The sequence below is a fragment of the Argentina silus genome, assembly GCF_951799395.1.
Source record: "Argentina silus genome assembly, chromosome: X".
Lineage (NCBI taxonomy): Eukaryota > Metazoa > Chordata > Actinopteri > Argentiniformes > Argentinidae > Argentina > Argentina silus.
Window position 1 is genome coordinate 38,880,253 of NC_139653.1, and position 19,712 is coordinate 38,899,964.

Below are 19,712 nucleotides of genomic sequence, written 5' to 3' on the forward strand. Positions count from 1 at the left end.
TCGGGCAGGTAGACGGGTAGTCGGACAGGCAGGCGGTCGGGCAGGCAGACGGGTAGTCGGACAGGCAGATGGTCGGGAGGCAGGGAGGTCCATGGGTAATGGTGCCCAGGGGCTAGGTAATGGTGCCCAGGGGCTAGGTCTGTGGAAGGGTTGACGAGGGGAAAACCAGGGAGGACGAGGTATCTGGATGGGCACAAGGGAACGCGGTGAAACACAAACAAACACAAGGAACACAAGAGGATATCAAAGGCTGGAAGCGTAATGCGGGTTACTGGGAAGGTTACCATGGACACAGTACATTCTGGCACTGGAGTGGAGTTCAGGCAGGGTTCTTATAGGGTGGTGATTGCAGATGGTTTGCAGGTGTGCTGAGGGGAGACAGGGAACAGGTGCGCTGTCGACTGGGAGCTGGACGCTCCAGCGATGATTGCTGGGGCCTCAAGGTGGCGCCACAGGGATGGTTAGGAGGGGGAACCGTAACAGTACAGAACTATTTTTCAAAGATTTCAATAGATCTCTGGTACCACTCTACTCCTCAACACTTCCAGAATGCATATCAGGTGATCATATCAGCCAAAAGTGGAGGACAAGCTCATTCCTCATGCACCTCTCCAGTGGAGGCTATGGATAGCCATGAGGGGTGTCATACAAACAATTATTGGCACATAATAGTTTATATGACATATACTGTTTTGTGTACAGTCCATTATGTGTTCCCTGTGCAATCTAGAGGTAGCACTTTTAACTGTGTCCCAACAGTTAAAAGTGCCAGTAAATCTTTGTATGACACCCCTCATGGTTGAAACTCAGTTCATATGTATACTAGAAGTGTTGTCAAGTACAGTGGTAATAAAAATCATGTTTAGCCTTTGATTTCAGCAAAAATAAGAGAAAATATTGTGATCCCATACGGCGAAAAACGAAACTGCAAGTCTTAATGGAGCTAGATGGAGCTAGTTGGAGCTCAGAGAATACCTGAGACCGTCTACCTATGAGGACCAGGTGGGTGAGACTTCTCAAGCTTTTTCCCTGAAAATGTGTGCCTATTGCTACCTGATGCTGCTCATCACTAATATGATTGACTCAGAGGTCTCATTCATGCAATTGAAAAGTGGGAATTGTTGTTGTACATTGTGATATCTATTCATGTAAATTACAATAATGTAGACAGGAGTATGCAAGACTGATTAAGTTTTGATTTAGCCTGATTCACTCTTCTGATATGAGCTGGGATCATCGATCTAAGACATTATGACCAAGTTGGGCCAAAAGATATGAGAGGTTGTACAGTCGATCTTACATACCAGGGACAGATGTGACATGAGTCAATCTCTTAAAAAGTAGATTTAACTGTTTTATCGGTGCAGGGCCAGTCTGGGGCTGAACGGCAATCGTGTCCCTGATGCTATGAGAGCTGGCCCTCTGAGGTACCAATATACAGTATGCCACCCACCTGCTGCCCATGCTCTCATGCATACAATAGATGTGAATTAATTAATTTAACTGTGGATATTAAATACAATTAATGTATTTGTGGTTACAATGTTAAATTACACCACAAATAATTCCTCAGGAAAAAAAGACCACTCTCTCAATCATTTAGGGAGAAAGAGAGAGGCAGATAGAGGCGGGGAATGTAGTGTGTGTGTGTGTGTGTGTGTGTGTGTGTGTGTGTGTGTGTGTGTGTGTGTGTGTGTGTGTGTGTGTGTGTGTGTGTGTGTGTCTGTGAGAGAGAGAGAGAGAGAGTAAGTGAGTGAGTGAGTGTGAGTTGAGTGACCGACCTTCAGTACCTTAATTACACAGTAAGTCAATCGTGAAATCTTTACTGCAATTATGAAATTATGAATTTTCACTATTTCATTAAAATACATTAAATCAATCCATCAGGCAATGCTGTTGTTGTCCTTTAAAAGTCCTAAAATAATGAAATGGTATTGAAAAAGAAGGTTGAACTGAACTGACTATTTTGTAAGGGGTTATTTGGGCACTGGGATGTCTTTTCCGTTCGCGGTTGTTCCGTTTTAACTCGAAAATCGAACGCACACACACACACACACACACACACACACACACACACACACACACACACACTCGCCTGTCGAGGAGAATATCAGATAACACGTTTTACGCATGTGCGTGACATAACGTCTTTAAAAAGGAACCGTTTGAGAGCGGCGCAGTGATGCTCAGAGAAATCATCGCCGCATGACTGGCTTTGGCACCCCAAGCATATTCGGTATCCTTTCCAACAGAATCTCAAATGCACAGGTTCGACTGAGGGAGACACGACATATCGAACCGCGACCGAAGGTGGGTGATGGATTAATTTTGAAGTGTGTGGGTTTTTTTTTGTTGGGGGGGGGGGGGGGGGAGGAGAGATAGAGAAGATACTGCTACCAGGGACCGATGTGACATGAGTCAATCTCTTAAAAAGTAGATTTAACTGTTTTATCGGTGCAGGGCCAGGCCTATTTCTGTACGCGATCTATCGGCTATGGTTAGAGAGGAGAGCGAAAATGCAAGCTGCGCTCCCTATGCCCTACCGAACAAAGGGTTAAGGCCTAAATAAATAGGCTCGTGAGGGAATGATATCGGACATCTTTAGCAGACTGAGACTGAGAAACAATCTATTGTTGAGAGACAATGTATCCCTGTTCTTGTTTTTTGGAAACCCTACGGCGCGCGCAGACACGGTGAATCGGTAGCCTTTCTCATTGGAGCGCGCTGTCAGTCATTTAGCTATTGCTCATCAGGCTGTCTTGTGTAGCGTATTGCTCTGGTAGCGTAATGTTAGCTCTATTTTTATTATATGATTATGGTGATTACTGAGTGTAACGATTCACGGACCATTATGGTCGCTACAATAATGTATGGTTCCCATACCGACAGCGAGCTCGCGGTTAATCGTCAAGGGAGACTCGTTGATGTCACGGTTATATTTACTGTGAGTCATCCGGATCAATGTAAGGAACATATCAACAAACCGCGCATTATGTAGGTGTAAGCGCACGCGGTTGTTTGTGGTTAATGTTGGGTTGTGTGCAGTAGGCGTCATGCACCCAATATTTTAGAGGGGGCACCAAGTGTTTGAGTTAGGGAGGGGGGGGTCCCTGCAATATATCAACTATCTATTATAATCCCTATGCCTAATTGTATGTCTAAAATAAGTCAATTTTCTGCATAGGTTATCTAAACATACAAGTTTAGCTGTTCAATGGTCATTTCAATTAATGCTACATATTGGTTCTTTAAGAATGTGTATGCCTTATGAGTTAGAATTTATAATATCATAACCCATTAATTAAAGTATTTTAGTCAATTGTATATGACCAGTCCCTCCTGGATCTTTTTCTACATAATTATGATAAAACATAAAAAATCGTGATTGGGTGAGAGGAAATCTCACCTGTCCAGTAAAATGCAGACAGTCCAGAAATAAAGATATTATTCCTAAAATGTTGTCATGGGCATATGCATGTCTGCAATTATTGCCAATGTCTTTGTTTCATATTTTAGGAGAGAATGATATCAAACAATAAGTGATTACAATATAAAGCAATTTTGCTACACACACTATTCCAAATACATTCACAGGTAATACGTTGGCATTTCTAATGTGTTTAAGAAAATATTAGAGTCAATCATCCCTTTGTCTGTGTTTCATGTGTGTATGAGTGCCTTCTCTGAATGTTGGCCATTTGCACCTTCTGATGCAAAGCCAGTACTCCATGGTTTAGGGTCTGTTGAGGGGTCTCTGGTGATGAGGACTCAGATAAAATCTGGCTTGGCCCCAATGGAGCCTCGGAGTGTGGAATATGTGTGTATGGTTTACGACAGGAACAAAGGGGAAGGTGTGACCCCCATGTTCTCAACATCGTGGTCCTTATAGTGCTTCCGCAGACCCGTGGCAGACGGGTGTCTGTTCCATAAAGGACCCCATGGGGGAGGTGCTGCTGATGCAAGTGTAATAGGTGTCTTCTTTGAATTTATTCATTAGTTTTGAACAATAAAAAGACACACTATTACTGTGACTAATCCGTTATTTATGAAAATGTTAAATGTTTTATAGATATATTTATTGAGTTTTTCCCTGTACCTTCTCCATACAGGAGCTTTCCTGTACAAGTTTGTATGACCTCTCCCTTCCCATCCCAGTGCCCAAATAACCCCTTACAAAATAGAAGGATATCTATGGCAAAATATAAGTATATACAGTAAGAACACGGTGACAAAGAGACAGATAATCATAAAAAAATAAATAAAAAGAAGGATGGCAAAACAAAACAGTCAAACAATAATACCTAAGAATTGTAAATAGAAAAGTACAACAATAAAGTAGCTAGAGGCAGACAAAAACAATGTACATACAATATTAAATTAAAACAAAAGTTGACTGAGGATACCAAGGTTAAATTTATTGTCAGTGACATTCAGGTTAAATATAATTATCAGCGCCTGTCCCAAATAAACTTCTGGTCAAAATGAAAGTTTACTGGTATGTAAGATACAGCATATCTTTTGATGTAGGGGGTTAGTATTTTAGTCAATTGTATATGACCAGTCCCTCCTGGATCTTTTTCTAAATAATTATGATAAAACATGGGCATAAACTTTGAAGTAAAGTAATTAATTTAACGTAATTAATTAATTATTGGTTTAAGTTGGGTTCTGATTTTAGGTTTAGGCAGGTGGTGTGTTAAAGGGATGTTCCACTTATTCCCCAGGTTTTGCCTTGACCTGTAGTTGATTAGTCCAGACAGTTTAGTTGTATAGTTTGCCTCTTTAGATAGAAAGATACTTTGTTTTGTCACTACTATGGCGAAATTGACAAACAACAACATTCTCCCTAATAATAATATAACCCCCCGGAAATTGAGTTGCAGTGTCAGACATTAGATGTTATGTTTCTGCATGTGTGCACAATTCAAAGAAGCAGCTACCAAAGACAGAAAGGTGAAAATCAGGGAGTCCACTGCCCTTGAACACCCCTGCTAGTAGCAACATGCCTGTATGTTTTGGGGGGGTTATATTATTATTAGGGAGGATGTTATTGTTTGGAACTTCTAACTGAATTGGTTGTGACTGAACTATCCCTTCAAGGTTACAAATAGCTTCACAGTCCAACCGGAAGTACAGCATATGAGAATTAGGAGGGCGTGCGTCCCTGTAGCCACAGCTTAAGTGTTTGTGTGTGTGCATGCATGCCTAGCTGCCTGTGTATGTATGGCTGACCAGTCTGCCTGTGTGTCAGACAGGATGGTTCTGAACGTGGGTGGTCTGGTGGCAGTGGTGGTCTTCTATGTCCTCATCCTGGCCATCGGGATCTGGGCGTCTAAGAAGTCCAAGAAGGAGGAGAAGAAATGTGTCAGCAGCAAAAGTGAGGTCACCATGATCGGAGGCCGCAACATCAACCTCCTGGTGGGAATATTCACCATGACAGGTGAGCCTTAGCCTTGGGTCTGTGTGGGAGTGTGTGAGAGAGGGCGAGAGAGGGAGATTTGGTGGGTGGTGGATTGGTTGGGTGACAGTCTGTGGGAAGTGGAAGTAGTCATTGTAGAAAATAGAAATGTTGCAAAAAATTGGAGTTGACACTCACTCACTCTGATATGAACAGAGATACAGGAATGAAGGTGTTTGGAACATCTATCCTTTTTAAAATGTGCTTAACGCTCACTGAGTGAACTGCACTGCTTCTATACTGACTGTTCCACAAATAAGCATGTTATTCACACTTCCTGAAACCTGTTTTTTGTGTTAATTAAACATTATTGGTTCAGTATTGCCTGTTCAGTTGACCAGTCAGTCAGGATCTCCAGACTTGATTTGCTTATGTGTGTGTGTCTGTGTGTGTGTGTGTGTGTGTGTGTGTGTGTGTGTGTGTGTGTGTGTGTGTGTGTGTGTGTGTTTGGGCATGCATGCTCACTGCTGTCTCTCTGTCCTCAGCGACCTGGGTTGGAGGGGGCTACATTATGGGTACAGCGGAGGCTGTGTACTCTCCCACCCAAGGTCTCATCTGGGCCTTGGGGCCCCTGGCTTATCTTATCACCTTCCTCATGGGTAAGCAGAAACATGAGCTTACCAGATTGAATAAACTACAGCTGCACTCTTCTCCGATTTCATAGACAGTTAACAAACATTAGCTACAGCAACTCACCATCCTCATAGACGGTAAGATAGCATTAGCTACAGCTACATGCCATCCTCAGGGGACCAGCTTGGGGAGAGAGATTGAAGCCCCGAAAGTCTGGCCAAATATTGACTATGTAATTCCCTAAAATTATTAATCTGTTCCCTCAATTTAACAATCCCTTCTCTCAATGTTATACATTTGTTCGCTCAAATGAACACTCACACTCTCATCACTGTTAAGAATTGTATTAACTTTGTTTTAATAGGTGGACTTTTTTTTGCTAAGCCAATGAGATCACAGCGCTACGTGACAATGATGGACCCATTTCAGCAGCGCTATGGAAACGTGTTCACCACAATGCTGCTGCTTCCTGCTCTGATCAGCGACGTTCTCTGGGTGGCCTGCATCCTTGCTGCACTGGGTGTGTACAGGGTGTATACCCTGGCCATATACTCTTTATACCCCCACCCCAACACTGTTAGTACTAACCCTGCTACCCTATATCCCTAACCCTGTACCCCTATCCCACATACCCAACTAATACTACTGATTACCCCTACTAACCCTACAGCACTGGGTCAGTAACACATTGGTACACACGTCTTTGATACCATTCCTCATTCTATTCCATGTATTACAATGAGCCTGTCCTGATTCTACCACCACCAGCCTCCCTGACCTGTTACCCCGTAAAGCACTGCCCCCATATACTCCTACCCTAACCCTGTTTTTATTTTTTGTATACAGGTTAGTCTCATTGAGATCAAACTTTTTTTTTCAAGAGAGTCCTGTTTCAACAGCAGCAGGGGGAACTGAGTTTCAATCAAAACATCTTATATGCACAGACACAACATTGAACAAACTATGGACACACAGTACAAACAGTTACATATAGAAACACAAACGTGTAACTAAAAACAGCTGTCCTAATGATAGTTACACACATCTGTGATATTTGCATCGACAAAGTGTTTAAACTCCACCAAAGTGACTAGATCCTCAAGTTTTAAACTATTCTGGAGAGAATTCCAGGACCACGGAGCTGAGTCGCTAAAACTATTTCTACCATGACCTATTATTATTTTTGGGACCGTTAAAAGCAAGTGTGACCGTAACTGATATTTATTTTCTGACCTAATCAAAAAGGAACAAAGATAAAGTGGCATTTTACCCAGTATGGCCTTATAAATCAGAGTATACCAATCTTTGAGCCTACACAGAGTCAATGACCGCCAACAGCACTGTAGAGATCACAATGATGTGCCAGAAGTTTGTGGTTGGTAATTAACCTGAGGGCCGCATTATATACTGAATCAAGTGCTTTCAGGGTAGTGGTTGAGGCCTGCATATATACAATATCACTCAAATCCAAGACCAACTTATTCTCAGCTTGAGCTTCCTTATCAAGTTCTCAAAATGAACAGTGAAGCTCAGCTTGTCATTCACCCAAACTCTCAGATATTTATACACATTGACTTGCTCTATTGTATGTCCATCCAATGTAGCAATGACATGATTATCAAAATGTTTGGCATTTGAAAATATCATGTATTTTATTTTAACCGAATTCAGAACAATCTTCAAATCATACAAATTCTGTTGAATGGTGTTAAAAGCTCTTTGAGTTTTTTCAAAAGCAGAAGCCAAGCTGCTACCACTTAAATAAAGAATAGTATCATCTGCATAAAAATTAACATCCGCTGTATCAATATGTCTCCCAATGTTGTTGATATACAAAATGAACAACAGTGGGCCTAAAATAGAACCTTGCGGCACACCTGAGCACAACTCTATGGACTCAGATTTACAACCGTCCACCACTGTGTACGATTTGATAGGTAATTTATAATCCATCAAGAGCATGACCAGTAATTCCACATTTCAACCTTTGCACCAACACAGTACAGTCCACAGTGTCAAATGCCTTCGACAAATCAATAAAGACAGATACACAATGTAACTTCTTGTCAAGGGCACAGTGGATATCATTTAAAACCTTCAGTGTTGCTGAAACAGTAATGTGGCCAGACCTAAAGCCTGATTGCATTTCATTTGAGATGTTACTACTGACCGCTACTACTCTTGCATCCTCACTGCGCTGGATCAATATATTATATACTCCTACACCCTGTTACCCTTAACCCTATTTCTACCATGGAAGATCTTTGGAAAACTTTAAATGTTTTAAATGTCTTTAAAAGTGTGTGTGTGCATGTTGCAGGAGGGACAATGAGTGTGATTCTGGGCCTGTCGTCCTCCTACTCCATCATCCTCTCTGCAGCCGTGTCCATCACCTACACTCTGCTGGGAGGCCTGTACTCTGTGGCCTACACAGACGTCATCCAACTGTTCTTCATCTTCATCAGTCTGGTAAGGGGTGGGGGGGGATTTTGTTAATTAATGGATGTTATTATTATTATTATTATTATTATTATTGTTATTATTATGCTTCTATAGTAGTGTGAAAAGGAAAGAGAGTGTACATTGGAATTAGTCTAGTCCAGTGGAGTGTTCATTCTCATCAATAACATAATATTACTGACACGCTGCAGGTAAACACATCTCTAAGGGCAGTCTGGGTTGTATTATTCTTAACTCTAACCTTATTGACAAGTGTAGAGTCCAGTGTAGCTTGTATTAGTTGAATACTGATGAACTCCAGTTGTGTATTAGTGGTGTCTTACTACTGATTAAGTCCAGTTGTATATTAGTTGTATAGTGATCAATCCAGTTGTGCATTAGTGATGTCTTACTACTGATTAAGTGATTTTGTTTTTCAGTGGCTCTGCGTTCCCTTCCTGGTTCTCAACCCAGCATCCTCTGATGTCACATTAACTGCCTTTTCCAACCAAACACTAAAGGCGTCCTGGATGGGCGAACTGAAGCTTGAGGATGCTGGGAAATGGATAGATGAGCTGCTTTTATTGGTTAGATTTTCATCATGTTTGTTTGTGCCTGCGTGCGTGCGTGAGTGCGTGCGTGCGTGCGTGAGTGCGTGCGTGTGTGTGTGTGTGTGTGTGTTTGTTGCATCAGATTGTTTTAAGATAACCCAAATACCAATTCAGTGATGGAAAACAACATATTTACATACATATGATATTCTATACATGACTGGACAGTTAGTTCATTAGTAAACTAGATGAGGGGTTATTTAAGAGTACAACAGTCTGTAGATGAAAAACATTGCATTGACTTGAGCCAAAATGATGTGTGAATGTGTATTGAATTGATGGTCAGAGAGGAAGGAAGGGTCCCATCCACTTGATTCTAATTCACCTATCAGCATGGCAGAGCAATGTCACATGACCTCTTTCAGATAGGGAGTGACCAAGCAGAGGTCAAACACACACAAAAGCCTTCATCTTGTTTTAAATCAGATCCCCTTCTCTTTTGTCTTTCTTAAAGGCGCTTTTCTAATGAAACCACTACCTGCTATTGAGTTGCAGTGTTGTGAGTGAGGGCTTAAAGGTAACTGTGGAGCGGGGGGGTACGTAGCTGATCTACTCTGATTATTAATTATTATTACCTCTACAGTAGGACGCATCAGATGGTTGCTTAAAGACTAACTGTGTGTGTGTGTGTGTGTACGTGCGTGCGTGGGTGGGTGCGTGCGTGCGTGCGTGCATGCTTACATAGGCATTAGGAGGGCTATCCTACCAGGCTCTGTATCAACGAATCCTGTCAGCAGCATCACCCACACAGGCTCAGGTCACCTGCTTTGCTGCAGCTGGAATCGTCTTCATCATGGGAGTCCCCTCCATAATCATTGGAGCAGTGGCAGCCTCGACAGGTAAAAGCACATACACACGCACTCACACTCTCAAACTCTCTCACACACATACACACACTTGAACTCACAAATACAAACCCATCCCTCCCTCTGTCAGATTGGAACCAGACAGCTTATGGACTTCCGTCTCCATTTGAGTGTGGGGAGGCAGGGAAGGTGCTGCCTCTGGCCCTTCATTACCTCACCCCTGGCTGGGTGTCTGTGGTGGGCATCGGGGCTGTCGCTGCCGCTGTCATGTCCTCCATGGACTCAGTATTGCTCTCCTCTGCCTCCATGTTTGCTCACAACATCTACAAGAGCACACTCAGGACACAGGTCAGTCTGTCTGTATATACCTGTCTGTCTGTCTGTCAGTATATCTACCTATCTCTCTGACTGTCAGTCTGTCTGTCTGTTTTTATATCTGTATAACATAACGAGCTACAGTAGCAAGTTCAGGAATTAATGAACTGACAGTTGACATGTCTGACATTTTAGGTATGTATGCCACCTTCATGGGTTACCATCAAGGCCTTACATTACATCTTCTTTGTTTCATGCTTTTGATTTCATGGTGGATACTGTTGTAATCAACAAAGCAATTTCAAGCATCTGTTTGAAACAGTCTACATTGCTGATTTTGTGAGAAAGCAAGCCAGATAACCTACACTGCCATGTTACCTTGACTAGATATGAGGGACGGTAGGCACAGTCTTGCTTCAAATTCTGTGGAAGCACTGTTCTAACTTGGCTAGATAGCAACAGACTTCAGACACTGTCTAACAGACAGCTTGAAGCATTTTCTGCCCTGTGTGAATGGCTGCCTACATTCGGCGGAACCAAAAGACGGCGCTCAGGGGTATGATTAGCCCGAAGGCGTATTTAATAATAATAATAATAAGGGAAAGAGGTAGGGGAGAGAAGGAGGGGGGGTGTAATCCGATAGAGTAGTCAAGGGTTCGGCAGGCAGTTCAGGTAGTCAGACGAGCAGGGGTTCGGCAGGCAGTCAGACGAGCGGAGGTTCGGGAAGCCGGGGAGTGGGCTACGTCCGTGGAAGGGTCGATGAGGGGAAACACCAGGGAGGACGGGGTATTGTGGGACGCAGTACGATCTGGCACTGGAGAGAAGATCGGGCAGGGTTCTTATAGGCAGGTGATTGGCGATGGGTAGCAGGTGCGCTGATTGGCGATAGGGAACAGGTGCGCTGTCGACTGGGAAGACGCTCCAGTGATGACCGCCGTGGCCTCGAGGTGGTGCCAGAGGGTTGGTTAGGAGGGGGAACCGTAACAGATCCTCCCAGATTCTAAACCTAGATAAGATATACAGTGCCCTGCGTAAGTAATTGGGACAGTGAATCATGTCGTCTTCTTTTCGCTCTACAGTCCAACAGTTTAGATTTGGAAATTACTATGAGGTTAAAGTAGAGATTCTTAGGTTTTATTTGATTTATTTGGTTACAGACAGATAGGTAGATACTAGTCTCTCTCGCCAAACTCTACATATTGGTTTCACCATTCAGAACACTTTGTATGCATAGTCCCCCTATTTTAGGGTACCCAAAAGTAATGGGACAGATTCATGAAATGTCCAAATTAAGCACTCATATTTAGCATATTTAACAATCCTTTACATGCAATAACTGCCTGAAGTCTGCGACCCATTGACCCCACCAGGCGCTGGGTATCCTCTCTGGTGATGCTCTGCCAGGCCTGTACTGCAGCCATCTTCAGTTGTTGTTTGTTTTTCGGTCTTTTTGCCTAAAATCTTATCACTTATCAGTCTTACTGTATGATGAAGCGCCATACAATTCATTTGGAGGCATTTTCTTGCACTCGAACAAACAAGATGTTTCTGTACACTTCAGAATACATTCTGCTGCTGCCGTCAGCAGGTACAATCATCAGTTAAGACAAGTTAGCATGTTCTAGTGGCATCTATACACATGCTGCACAAATGATGTGACGGAACACACCTGACTTACCAGAAACACATGTCAAGCCAATTGTCCCATTACTTTTGGGTACCCGAGAATAGGAGGACTATGCATAAAAAGTGTCACTTTCAAATAAATACTATCAAATAACAGCTGAGAATCTTTCAAATCAAAACACTTTTGGAGTGTAGAGCCAAAAGAAGAAAAACAGCTTCACTGTCCCATTTTTGTTGGCAAGAAAGACTAGCGTTTGGCAAGAGATTTGGCAAGAGAGACTAGTATCTACCTATCTGTCTGTATCTTCTGTCACCAGCATACCTGACTGTCTGTCTGTCTGTCTGTCTCTCTGTCTGTCTGTCTCTGTGTCTGTATCTCTACCCATCAGTGTCTGTCTGTCTGTCTGTCTGTCTGTCTGTCTGTCTGTCTGTCTGTCTGTCTGTCTGTCAAAGGTAATGTATAGCACCAGAAACATAATGAATGAAATTGAGAATATTTCTTGGGCATTTGTTGCATGATTTAGATTTAAGGCCTGCCATACAGTAGTTATATTTCACATATAATGCATCCATAACTTCCATAAAATACAAAATACAAGTTACATTACGTTGAGATGTGTTTCGATGGTTCTGAGCTTGTGAGTATACTGAATCTGCAGATAGATTAACTATCAGTGGAAGCTTTCTCCACACTATCTAGGCAGAATATTACAAACAGTATATTCTGTCCTTGAATCTAGAGTCTTCCCCAGTCCCACCATTGTAGAATCCAACTATACTGGAAAACCAGAGTGCGAGTAATTATACCCCAGGTGTAGGATCTATACAAAGTTTGAAATGTGGCTCTGCATGATTTACCACTCTGTACTTTAGCTCTTCAGACATGAGATTCAAGAAATAAAGTCCTGAGTAGCCACAATATCTGAGTCCGGTATTTATTATTGCTTGCAAACAAGAGACAAGAGCCTAACAGCAGCCCAGTGTAAATCCGAGGGACTGTCTAGCGCAAGTCTGAAGAGGCAGTTCTCAAGGTTGTCTTTTATAGAGATTAAACAACAAATGGTACGTGCCACAAAGTCTCTCACGTGCGAGCTTGTGCTTACATACTAACCCTAGCCTTGTCAAACTATTGTATCAAGTCAAGTCAAATCATGTATACAGTCCTTCCTAAGACCTCTTCACCCCCACTACCCTCCCTGTACTAACCCTAACCCCAACCCTTGAGACCTCTTCACCCCTACTTCCCCCCTGTACAAGTTCTCTCCTGTTAATAAATAATAATAAATAAATAAATAAAATATTGGCTTCTGGCATTACGACTGCCAATGGCCCCTGGTGTGAGCATTGATTACTTTGTCTTATGATGACTGTTGGATAGATGATTCACTTACTTACACAAATGTATGTGTTGTAAGTCGCTTTGGGTAAAGGCGTCTGCTAAATGCCATAAATGTAAATGTGTACCTTATTATCTCAAGATTGGAAATGAATTTGATAAGCTTCACAATTTAAAAATACATACAAAATTGGAAAAAACATACAGTACAACAGATTCCAGACAAATATAACACTTAGAGTAGAGTAAAGAGGAGGATAGGAATCAATATGAATTAAGGGAAAATACAGCCGCAGATGAGTGTGTAGATAAATAGACGGTATTACATCCTTACCCGAGCCTGGTTCAAACTATCGACATCCTAACCCAAGCCTTGGTTCAAACTAGCTACATCCTAAACCTAGCCTTGGTCCCAACTAGCTACATCCAACCTGAGCCTGGTTTAAACTAGCTACATCCTAACCCGAGCCTTGGTTCAAACTAGCTACATCCTAACCCAAGCCTTGGTTCAAACTATCTATATCCTAACCACAGCCTTGTTACAAACTAGCTACATTATAACCTTTGTATAAAGAAGTCCAAACCCTAGCCTTGATTCAGACTTGCTACATCATGAATCTAGCACTTACCACATTACTGTTGTGATTCATTTTCATAGAACTGCATCTCTCTCTCTCTCTCTCTCTCTCTCTCTTTCTCTCTCTCCCCCCCCCGTCTCTCTCTCTATGTCTATTCAGGCCTCAGACAGGGAGTGTGTGTGGGTGATCCGTCTGAGTGTGTTACTGACGGGGCTAGCAGGGACAGGCCTGGCGTTTGCCGAGGACAGTGTGTTCGCTTTCTGGCTGGTGAGTGGAGACCTGATCTACTGTATGGTCTTTCCTCAGCTCATCTGTGTGCTACACTGCCGCTGTGCTAATGGTTATGGTGCTGCTGCTGGCTACCTGCTAGGGGGGACCCTGCGGGTGCTAAGCGGGGAACCTCTTCTCCGGCTGCCCCCTGTCCTTCTGTTTTCTGGATGGAGGGATGAGGGGGGGATCATCAGGCAGTACTTCCCCTTCAGAACCCTTGCCATGCTTGTGACTCTGCTGCTCATCCCCCTGTTCTCCCACCTGGCCCTGCTGGCCTTCACCCACCACCTCCTCCCCGCCTCCTGGGACTTAATGGGGCTGCTGGGAGATGTGGGTGAGGCACAGGGGCAGACAGAGGGGGAGGAGGGGGATGACAAGCCTGCCGCCACAGAGAAACTGCTGGGCATCTCCAGCACTAGCTGCTAGGGACAGGGACAGGGACAGGGGTAGGGGAATGGAGGTTGAGGGTCTATCGCATTTCTTTGTTAAGTCTCCCTGGATTACAGGTCAGGTTTGAGGGGTCAGGAATGTCTTTGCTGCTTCATTCTATAATCTCTCAGTGCCGCATGGCTGGGACCAGTAGGTCAACGGTTAGGCAAAGGCTATGGTTAGGTTAGGGACCAGTGGGGTAGGTCCAGTTATACGGAGGACCAAAATACAAAAAATGAATCTGAAAGAAACAGTGAGTGTAATTAATTACACACCAATAGCCTTAGTTATGGATTGAACTGAACTTATATTGAAAATGTCAAATCACCTTGGCTAATTTATCAGTTGTTTGAGCACAGATTTTGATGCCATTTCCTTTGTCTGCTCACCGTGCCAATGTCTTCACATCCCCTGGATATATATTATCTCTGAAGAGTATTAATTAGGCAGTTTGACAATGCTTTGAATCCTAGAAAAACTGCCCAGTGGTGAGTACATTTGAAGTACAGTAGACCAACATAGTGAAGTGTGAAGTTATAGGTGGTGCTGCTCATTTAGAATTGTCTTTCTTTTGCTGCTTTTGACAATCCATAACTTCTCACTTAAATCTTAGTTGTTGGTCTTTAAAGGGGCAATCTTTTATTGGTACATCCATTTTGGACTTTTAAATGAATTATATATAGCCATTGATTCTTGAAGAATATAACTTATAAATGCCTCATGGGCTTAGTTCAACTGTCCTACCCCATCAGAACCCAAAATATAACCTTGTCTTATGCCATTGTTTGTCAACAATGCAATTGTAAACAAGTGTACAGTAAACATGTTATCCCCCACGAATGGTGAGCACCCCTCTATAAAAGGAAAGTGATGGAGAAACCTGTGAATGACACTTTGGTTGTCTCTGTTTTACAGTGCTGTGTCCCCATTTGCACACAGGGAGGGCTTTTCTCTTGGTGCAATCACCTTCAGTGACCAAAGATAAAAATAATTTGGCGCCATACTATCGTACTAACTCTATATTGATATAAAATGCCTTTACTTCAAACATATTTCACCAGTAGGCTAAGACAAAATATTTGCACAGACAATATTTACATCAGCCTTGCTTCTTACAGTTTTGTGTTGATTTCTCAAAATATTATTCCCAAATTTGTTAGCTAAGACAAAATATTTTCACAGGCAAATTATTTGGTTATGCAACTGGCTATAAACCAAGGTTACACAACTCTGGTTTCCATATTGATATAGGCCAAGTGTCGGTATTAAATTATGCTGCATAGCAGACTTCACTCACAAAATATTATTCCCAAATTCACGGACAGAGGCCGAACCATAATCTCCTCTCAGATCTCATTATTACAGTACATTTCTCCACCCCTATCCCTCAGCTGTTTACCAAAAAAGTGGCGGGGAGCCCGCTTTCTTGTTGTTTGAATTACAGATTGCACCTTTAATATGCACTAATCAACTAATCACAGTTTTTACTCAGTATATTCTTAGTAAGTACCTGCTTAACATCAGGCTGTAAAGTAAACCACTTTTTATTTCATACACTTATACACTTTCACGAAGGACGCATTTCCTAATGATGTTTTTTCACTCTTTTTCATTTGCCTTATCACAGCATTGAACACATTTGACCTTGCCTACTTCATGATTGACGTCCTTTGTCATAATGCAAAAAGAGGTCATACAAAGAAAATGCCATTCAGAAATATGTTCTGTGGGAAAGTATCATTAGGAAATTCATGTTTTCATGTAAAAAAGTGAAAAGTGTCATAATAATGTGGTGTCGATTCTAGACTAATTTCAAAACAAAATCATGTATTTATTTAATTAATCATTGATTATTTATTTATTTATTTCATTTTGAGTACTTTGGTCCTCCATACAATTCAACTAGTCCCAGATATGTTCGCATTTTTCATTCAGAGTTGTATAGATGCACATTTCCTATCTGACCTGTTTCATACAGTAGTTCCTATCTGACCTGTGTCATACAGTAGTTTCTATCTGACCTGTATCATACAGTAGTTTCTATCTGATCTGTATAGAAGGGTCTATTCTGCACTTGCCCTCTGACGGGTGCGTTTGGATTCTCAACCAAATAAAGACGTGTTGCTAAAGCCCTTATTGAAAACATCTGGAAAACTGAGCTCCTACACACACAAACACACACACACACACACACACACACACACACACACACACACACACACACACACACACACACACATACAGTGCATTCGGAAAGTATTCAGACCCCTTCACTTTTTCTACATTTTGTTATGTTACAGCCTTATTCTAAAATGGATTCAATTCATTTTTTTCCTCATCAATTTACACACCATACCCCATATATAAAGAAATATCACATTTACATAAGTATTCAGACCCTTTGCTATGACACTCAAAATTGAGCTCAGGGGCATCCTGTTTCCATTGATAATCCTTGAGATGTTTCTGCGGCTTGATTGGAGTCCACCTGTGGTAAATTCAGTTGATTGGACATGATTTGGAACGACACACCTGTCTATATAAGGTTGCACAGTTGACATGCATGGCCAGGCCATGAGGTCCAAGTAATTGTCCGTAGACCTCCGAGACAGCATTGTGTCGAGGCACAGATCTGGGGAAGGGTACAAAAACGTGTCTGCAGTATTAAAGTTCCCCCAAGAACACAGTAGCCTCCATCATTCTTAAATGGAAGAAGTTTGCAACCACCAAGACTCTTCCTAGAGAAGGGCCATCGTTAGAGAGGAGATCAAGAACCCAATGGTCACTCTGACAGAGCTCCAAAGTTCCTAAGTGGAGATGGGAGAACCTTCCAGAAGGACAACCATCTCTGTAGCACTCCACCAATCAGGCCTTTATGGTAGAGTGGCCAGACGGAAGCCACTCAGTAAAAAGCACATGACAGCCCGCTTGGAGTTTGCTAAAAGGCACCTAAAGGACTCTCAGACCATGAGAAACAAGATTCTCTGGTCTCATGAAACAAAGATTTAACTCTTTGGCCTGAATGCCAAGTGTCACATCTGGAGGAAACCAGGCACCGCTCATCACCAGGCCAATACCATCCCTATGGTGAAGCATGGTGGTGGCAGCATTATGCTATGGGGATGTTTTTCAGCGGCAGAGACTGGGAGACTAGTCAGGATCAAGGCAAAGATGAACGGAGCAAAGTACAGAGATCCTTGATGAAAACTTGCTCCTGAGCACTCAGGACCTCAGACTGGGGTGAAGGTTCACCTTCATCCAACAGGACAACGACCCTAAGCACACAGCCAAGCCAACACAGGAGTGGCTTCGGGACAAGTCTCTGAATGTCCTTGAGGTGCCCAGCCAGAGCCTGGAATTGAACCTGATCAAACATCTCTGGAGAGACCTGAAAATAGCTGTGCACCGACGCTCCCCATCCAACCTGACAGCTTGAGAGGATCTGCAAAGAAGAATGGGAGAATCTTCCCAAATACAGGTGTGCCAAGCTTGTAGCATCATACCCAAGAAGACTTGAGGTTGTAATCGCTGCCAAAGGTGCTTCAACAAAGTACTTAAAGAGTCTGAATACTTATCTAAATGTGATATTTCCGTTTTTTTATTTTTTAATAATTTAACAAACATTTCTAAAAACCTGTTTTGGCTTTGTCATTATGGGGTATTGTGTGTAGATTGATGAGGGAAAAAATGAATTTAATCCATTTTAGAATAAGGCTGTAACATAACAAAATGTGGAAAAAGTGAAGGGGTCTGAATACTTTCCGAATGCACTGTACATACCCACATGTTGGTATAACTGCACATATACTCACACAGAATTTCATAGACATGCTTTCAATACAGAAACTCACACACATATACACACAACATATCACTGCACACACAGACATAGTATTCACATATTGCTACACACACATCTGCTCAACATATTTATGTTATCACACATATCCTGCAATGTATAACGTATTGCTGCACACACCTATCTGGTCATGTAAAGTATGCTAGTGAAAGTTCTCATCGGGTGTTGTGTAAATGTTTGTTACCCACCTCTGACAGTGTTTCCCAAAGTATCCGCCCTTGTATATCCAGTTTGGGGGAGGAGTTAATGAGGGGTGGGAAAGGGGTTAGTCAATGGTGGGGGTAGGAGTGAGAGAGGGGTTAGGGCAGGAAAAGCAGCTTACCAAATCACGCTTTACTGTATTTGCAGAATTAAGGGGGTGGTCTACTCCCTTGTTTGATCTTTTTCCTGAAATATGGGAAATTATGCAATCCTTTGTCATTTGACAAGATGTCTCATTATTTAGCTTTGGACTAGCAGCAGTCCAGAGGATTGTGTCCCAAAGCAGCATCACTTGAGTTCACCAGCTAACTTCAGTCTCATGTAGTTCTGGATTTTCAGGCTCCTAAAGCTCAACTTGAACATGGGTTGTTCTGTGTCTTGTAGTCATTTATACAAATTATATATTGGTATGAACTCAGAAATATTATGTTATTTTAGAATATTTAGGAACGTTTAGGCTAGGGAAAGCTGGCTAACTCATTTATGCTGTTGTTGTGACCCAACTCCCAAGTTGAGTTGTGTTCAGGTTAGGGCTGAAGTCGATCAGAGACACAGGTGGGGAGAGTTTGGTGGCAATTGACACTTAAAGCCATCACACAATTCCATGGCAGCCATGTTCTTCTTTAAAACAGAATTTTAAACGAAACTAACTAACCGAAGCACCATATTTATCATAATAACCTGAGTCCTCATTATGAATGGGTGAATGGAATCTCAGAGGATACAACTTGCTGTCCTATCCTTAAGTTAACTGAACTCTCGCTGGTTCTGTGTGTTTAGGTTATACTGTAGTTGGGTTTAGGTAGTGTTTAGATTTGGATAGGGTAAGATGCTAACCGCTTCTGTAGTTGCTATTATGCTCTCAGGGGTTATGGCTGATCCTATTTTCCACTGTGTTGTGAAGAGCAAATATTTTCAATGAACCCTAAAAGATTATTATTCTGGGTCACGATGCAGCATTGTCCTTGGTATACTCCTCTATTCTCATGTTTTTTCTATACATTTGCTAATTTTTCTGTGTTTTCTAATAATAAACGTGTTTTTGTTACATTGATAACATGGCATGGTCTGTTTTTATGTGTGTGTGTGTGTGTGTGTGTGTGTGTGTGTGTGGTGTGTGTGTGTGAGCATGCGTGCATGCGTGTGTGTGTTTGAGTTTATTCAGAGAGAGAAAGAGAAAGAGAATGAGAAAAAGGTAGACAGAGAATTAG

At 42.2% G+C, this 19,712-nt stretch overlaps 1 protein-coding gene across 1 annotated transcript; it reads left to right on the forward strand.

Annotated features, from left to right (window-relative positions):
• Window positions 1–2,254: 2,254 nt before the first annotated feature.
• On the forward strand, window positions 2,255–14,908 carry LOC310822203 (high affinity choline transporter 1-like). The gene is made up of 9 exons (XM_083694554.1): window positions 2,255–2,310; window positions 5,256–5,440; window positions 5,944–6,057; window positions 6,396–6,551; window positions 8,352–8,500; window positions 8,911–9,057; window positions 9,767–9,920; window positions 10,018–10,235; window positions 13,902–14,908. The coding sequence occupies exons 2-9, from the start codon at window positions 5,257–5,259 to the stop codon at window positions 14,436–14,438; spliced, it is 1,659 nt and encodes a 552-aa protein (XP_083550680.1). The 5' UTR covers window positions 2,255–2,310; window position 5,256; the 3' UTR covers window positions 14,439–14,908.
• Window positions 14,909–19,712: the final 4,804 nt, after the last annotated feature.